Source organism: Bipolaris zeicola, assembly GCF_000523435.1.
Source record: "Bipolaris zeicola 26-R-13 unplaced genomic scaffold scaffold_508, whole genome shotgun sequence".
Taxonomy (NCBI): Eukaryota; Fungi; Ascomycota; class Dothideomycetes; order Pleosporales; family Pleosporaceae; genus Bipolaris; species Bipolaris zeicola.
This window is the reverse complement of record NW_006912557.1, coordinates 1-6318: the sequence shown is the minus strand read 5'-3', so window position 1 is coordinate 6318 and position 6318 is coordinate 1. Positions and strand designations below refer to the sequence as shown.

The window sequence follows — 6318 nt, the reverse complement described above, 5'->3', positions numbered from 1 at the left end:
CAACGTACCAAATTGTAACTAGTTAGATAGAACGGCCTTTGGCCAAAGTCCTACATAGCCAACGGCTGATACAGGACTATAATGGAATAATAATAGTCGCAAAATGACCTCTGGCAAATACTCAGCGTCTTCTAAGTACACTAAGACGCTATGGAATCAGCAAAATGAACCTAAAGCTCACAAACCAATCTCTAAGAGAGATTCATCTGTTGCAGCCCCAGCCACAGGCGGGAAGTCTATGGCTGATGTTGGAACACTTCATTTGAACGATGTCAACGATTCTGGCGACTGTCTGGCAGCAGAGAACAGCCTGTCTGCAATGCGCGGGGAAAACTGTTCCCAAAAGCCCGTTAGTCAATTAGATGATCCCGGAAGTCCTCAGCGGTCCATACCCAAGCCATCAAGCAAGTATTCAGCCAAGCCTACCAACACAACCGAGCTCCAGTCTCCTCGATCTGGATCCCCAGTTCGTATACAACCACGGAGCACGTCAAAACCCCGAAATGCTCCCCATCAACTCGACCCTACTAGCCCTCCGCAATTTGATGAGCGGTATCCCGACCTTCTGTTACAGCCGGAATCCCGTCCGATTTCACTAAAGAAACTAGCATCTGAGGTCAAATCTATCTATGCTAACCTTGTGATGGTTGAAAATGAGTGTAGATACATTGATCATGCCCAAGCAGCCGCTGTACAGGATCCTAATACAAAGCTACCTCCTGATCACTGGCAGGCATTGATAGCTTTACACCGCACCCTCTTGCATGAGCATCATGATTTTTTCCTAGCCAGTCAACATCCTTCCGCTTCTCCGGGGCTTCGTCGCATAGCAGTCAAGTATTTTATGCCCGCGCGTATGTGGAAGTATGGCATTCATTCCTTTTTGGAATTACTTCGACGGAGTCTTCCCGATAGCATGGATTATATGCTGGCCTTCATATATTTGGCCTATCAGATACTGGCATTACTTTGCGAGACGGTTCCTGCATTTGAAGATACTTGGATGGAATGTTTGGGTGATTTGGGGAGATACCGTATGGCTATCGAGAATGAGGACGTCCGTGACCGTGACACGTGGGCAGGCGTAGCACGATCCTGGTACACGAAAGCAGCGGACAAAAACCCAATCGTTGGACGTTTATACCACCATTTGGCGATTCTGGCAAGACCCAACGCTCTCCAGCAGATCTACTACTACTCCCGGTCTTTCACTTCCGCCGAGCCCTTTGAAGCTGCACGCGAGTCAATCCGGACTCTTCTAGATCCCGTCGTTGATCACAACGCCGCTAGTCTCCCGCACGCTCTTCCCATCGATATCAGCTTCATGAAACCCCATGCTTTACAATTTTTGGGACGTTCGGTCAAGGACGATAAGGCGTCGGAAGAATTCTTAAAGGCTAAGACTGAGTTCGTGGACAGCTTGGATAGCTATATCAGTCGAGTCAAGGCAGAGTGGAAGGATCAAGGCGTATGGGTCGCCGTCACGAACATCGCGGGCTGGTTTGGATATGTTATGGGCTCGAACATTCTTCACCAGGCATTCCTTATCGATTTAGAAAACAAGGAGCAGAATACTTCGTCTACCACCGTGAAAGACGACATTCGAGCAACAGAAATCTCAAGTCAAAAGAAAATACCGAAACCCAGCATAGCATTCGGAAGGGTCATAGCAAGCATGAGTTGTTTCATGGAACAGCCAGTATTGCAAAACGCCAAAGCTCTGACGCACGAAGTCTTTATAGTCGCGCTCCAACGCTTAGGCGATGAGAACGTGCTTTCGCACGTAAACGTCATGCTTGCTTTCACTGCATCAATTGCTTTTAACGAATACACTTCTGACCTAGTGAGCGATATGCCTTGGACTGCGATCGCCACTTTCCTCAATGCATTGGTCAAGACCGAGATTCAGGCGAGATCTCAATCGCATACCCAATTAGGGAACATCGACACCATTATCACTTCCAGCGTCTTTCCTGATGACGGTGAGAGAGTCAGCGAGTTGCCACTCCCGGAAGACTACCTCACACGAGGTCTGATCTGGACTCATGGCTACTTCCCCAAGAAATGGTTCGATAGAGAACATGACGAGGAGAAACGATATATTGAGGCCGCAAGAACAGCCAGAAACCGGACTAACAGGGTACTGAGGCTTGGGTACGCACTTGCAGAGGTAAGTTTGTTGTCCTTATGTTCTCTCCCTTTTTCCCTTTTTTCTGTTTTAAATTTAACTGAAACACAGTATAACTATTGGATTTCGTATGACAACGACACACACAAATTCCGAGTCCTCGGCCCAGATGACCACAGGGAATAATTGCGTTTAATGCCCACCTGGGAAATGGTATATGGGCGCTAACAAATCCGTCTTGTTCCATGAGACACATTGGGCTTGCCCATATGCCCGCTGTTATGTATATTGGCCATTTGCCGATCGGTCATACCGTCGTCGTCCTCATCTTCTGCTTTAACTTACCACCAATGGCTACAAATTCGCTATGTCTCGCTCGTTCGTCTCTTGAATTTCATATCAGTCACAAGCCCATTGCTGCTTCACTGCGGATCTCTCATCACAAATCTGGTTACCTTCCCAATGCGGTCTACTATAGCTAGCTCAATAAGAGCACTTTACAGGTGGACAGAATACACAAATTTGTGGTACTTCATGTGCAATAATAAATTGAGTCGGAAGTTTGCTTAGTTTAGAATTCAGATATCCCAATGTATGGTAAAGCAAAATCTATTATGGTATGCAAGTGATTTCCCTAAGTTTGACTCGAGTATGTCTTTAAATTTCTATTTTATCTAGTGATAGAGTAATAGATGCAAACAGTGTAATCTTGATTAAACTAGTGACTAGTGGAATATAGAAGACACTCGTCGCTCTCAATCAGAGGCACGAAGGCCCACGACTGGGGTTCTAAAATATTCGTGATTCGATCGGTTTATCGAAATTCCCTTAAAGATACGTGACGCTGGTTGGCTTGGCGGATAAGAAACCTTCAATGCCGAGATTCCATGAATTGTTAGTCTAAGGCGAATATTCTAGAACGATCTGAGCTTTCTTAAGCATCTCAAACTCGGTCCGTACTAAGAGGTCATTGGAGCTCCTTTCTAGGCGTCGTTCCTTAATCGTGCACGGTCGAAAATAGCTGAAATGGAGTATTATCAGAAACACTGTCTTTTTCTGAAGGCATGTATATCACCAGTACAACGACACCAGCTGGCAGCGCTGTTCAAAAAGATTTGTTGCATTAAAATCTCGTCGGAAACACCAATAATCTGTTGTAAAGTATCTACTGTGTCCGTTTTACTAAAAAATTGTGTGAAAGAGAGATAGAACTCGGTTCTGTGATGCCTTGCTCTTGAGATTCGCCATGCGTGACCTTCAAATTCTCGCTCTCGAATTGTGCCCCAAGCGCCAAAACAAAATGCCAGCCTTCAGGGATCTCTCGTTGTAGAGAGCCGTGTGTCGGACCACGAATAGTCTCCTCATCTTCAGGATAGCTCATCGGTACGTAAGGTTGAAACAAGATGTCGACGAGCCATGTGTTCAGGCGTTCATTGTTTGACAGTAGACGAAAGCCTGCCGTGTACGATTCGTCATCCTCTTGGAAATTGAAGTTCACTTGACGCTGTAACGCTAGTTGTAGCCCCGTCTCTTGGGGTGTGGAATTGGCGATTTGGTCGTTCTGGTTGGCGATTTCCCGGCTATCCGCAGTTGCACGAGTTACTTGCAAGGCACCCTGATCTACCGGGATTTTCTCAGTTCCAGCAACAGGAGAGCTATCTGCGCGAACGTTTTTCAACTTGTCGATGAATTCCGACTCCTTCCTTAAGTATCTTAATTCCTTCAGCGTGTAGTTTTGTTCCGTGTCGTCATATTCGGCCTCCAGTGAACCTAGCTTGTCTCGAAAAGCATCAATCAGCTCAAATGTTTCCACTATATCTTGGGGTAAGGTGATATCTTGCTTATGTAGGAAAATACGCAACTGATTGATCACCAATTCTTCTTGAGAACCGGTTTTCTCACGTGCCTCGGATATCTTTTGTCGATCCCTCTGCATCTGAAATCGAGAACCCATAAGATCCTCCCTTTCTATCACCAGCGCTTCATGTTGTCTTTCGATTTCGGAGAATTCACGTGATGGGATCCCTTCATTCGGAACTTCAGGTCTCCTTGCTGGTATCGCATCCAGTATCCGGGGTGGAATAGCAGATTGCGGGGGTGGTGGAGGTGGTGGGAGGTTGGCATAGCGGCCCATGTTTGAAGGCCGTACAGGTGGGTCATCTCCTCGTTCATGTGTGCGCATGCTGGTATGTGGGCGGTTATCAGAGGGAGTCTGTATTTCGATCGATGCGATGTCTTCCACTCCACTGCTATTGTCATTCGTGAGGACTATCGCTTTGCCACGGCGACCGATCGAAATATATGGGAATTCACGCAATTTTTCTAGATAGTAATCATTAATCTCGTTCTACCTGTAATCGGTCTGTATGTGCACACCGAGGATTTTGCGCTTTGGTAGAAAAGCAAACAACACTTTGCCTGGGCTGCTCTGTGATCGCGCAACCATCTAGAGCGACATGTCAATGTTAGGGTTGTCTGGAACCTTTTGAGGGATGGTTCGCCCGATGGTAAAGGGACATGGGCTGTCCCACTAAGAATGCTATGGTATAGTATACTCGCTCCCTTTACAACCCCTGTCATGCAAGCTGCGGATGCAGGTGTCGCCAACCGTCCGGCCTGTTCAGCCACCTACTGATAACAGGCATCACCTCGGCTTCGACGAGTACAGCTCGCCCATTTCCAGCCTGGAGTGCTGAGATCAATATGGCGTCAACAACATCGCTAATCGACTCATGAGCTCTGCACCTCTCTCACTTATGTGGCAAGAAGTTTTGGTGGATTTTTGGCTTCTCAAGTTGCCAGTTTTTACTTGAACAGAGCCTTGTGTGACCTGTGACGATTAGGTTGTCGTGCTATCAATAGCAGTCGGTACCACTTGAATCATGTCTGGACCTGTACAGAGCGATCGATAGTAAAGATGTTATCATAGCTACCGCGCGTAAGCGACGATGAAGAGGACTGTGGCTTCAGCCAAAAACTAACCTATCTATCCATTGTTTCAACTAGTATCTGCCCAGTGCTCTAATCAGTTCCGCTTGCTGCTGACCTAGTTCCTCCGGTTGGCTGCTATGGCTGATCTAGTGGAGGTTCAAGCGCTGATCATGCAACCTAGTGCTATCTGAAGAAGCGTGCTTTGAACATTATGGCACACCTGCAGCCAACGGCTAACTTGATCGCCCACACTTTTCCATAACACACAACAGGGAGTGATTATAATACCCACCCAAAGATGCAATGGAAAATGCGGTACTGGTAAGAAACACATTGATGACTGGTCACTTTACATAGGAGTTTCTTGACATTCTGCAAGCTTTCGATGGCTGTTGAGGGGCCGCTGCCGATGAAGCCCGTTGCACGGGCCGAGAAGACGCTAATCTCTTGAAATTAACACACTGTCCTTGAACCGGGGTTGTTTTATTTACTGTTGCCAAAAAGATGCACATGCATGCACTGCGTCGCCTGCAGCTGTAGCCCTTCATCAGACATGGGTTGGCGGTCAATCTACCCTGCACTGGCGCTTCTGCTGAACCTGAGCTTGAGGCGAATGCTAAGACTAGGCTTCCCTGGCATTTGCTGCCCACGGCTGTTGGCGTATTACTGGGCTGAAAATTATGATTGGCAAAGAGCAAGGCACACTCGGGCCGTTGCCTGGTTGCCTTATTATCGGGCGATTTGGTACGAGATGCGAATGAGTAGTAGTATAGACGCGTGGCCAGGACCCCGGAAATCATACTAGGTATCCCTGAGAATGCACAGACAGCATATCGTCTTGGTGAGTTACTGGACGTGCGAGGTGTGGCCCGCTTTGACCATGTGGAGGCAGGGGTTGGACAGCACGCCTGACGGAACGGGACTCAAGCCGCGATTATGCACAGCATGGACGTTGGTCGCATACTTACCAGTACTTACCACGCTTGGGCCATGAGGAGTCAGGGATCAGATAGCACGCCTGACCGGGCTCGTGCCATGCACATGCAACCGCGATAGCAATAGCCAAGCGGCTCGGTTAGCTAGCCCAACACGTCACAAACCAGTTAGCGGTGTGCCATGACCAAGAGGCGTCCAAGCTGTGCGGGGTCCAAAAGATCTTCAAGCTCGCTCAGACCAGTCGTCGGGATGGCGAATTTGTCATGGGACTATACATCAAAACTGAGATGCCGACTCTGAGCCAGTCTGCCACCAGCAATACT

At 47.8% G+C, this 6318-nt stretch overlaps 2 protein-coding genes across 2 annotated transcripts; one reads left to right on the top strand and one right to left on the bottom strand.

Moving 5' to 3' along the window:
• Nucleotides 1-319: 319 nt before the first annotated feature.
• Nucleotides 320-2314, top strand: COCCADRAFT_112877 (uncharacterized protein; the record flags this gene model as incomplete). The annotated part of the gene is made up of 2 exons (XM_007720533.1): nucleotides 320-2170; nucleotides 2240-2314. The coding sequence occupies 2 exons, from the start codon at nucleotides 320-322 to the stop codon at nucleotides 2312-2314; spliced, it is 1926 nt and encodes a 641-aa protein (XP_007718723.1).
• Nucleotides 2315-3293: 979 nt separating this feature from the next.
• COCCADRAFT_10287 (uncharacterized protein) lies at nucleotides 3294-4310 on the bottom strand (the record flags this gene model as incomplete). The annotated part of the gene is made up of 1 exon (XM_007720532.1): nucleotides 3294-4310. The coding sequence occupies one exon, from the start codon at nucleotides 4308-4310 to the stop codon at nucleotides 3294-3296; it is 1017 nt and encodes a 338-aa protein (XP_007718722.1).
• Nucleotides 4311-6318: the final 2008 nt, after the last annotated feature.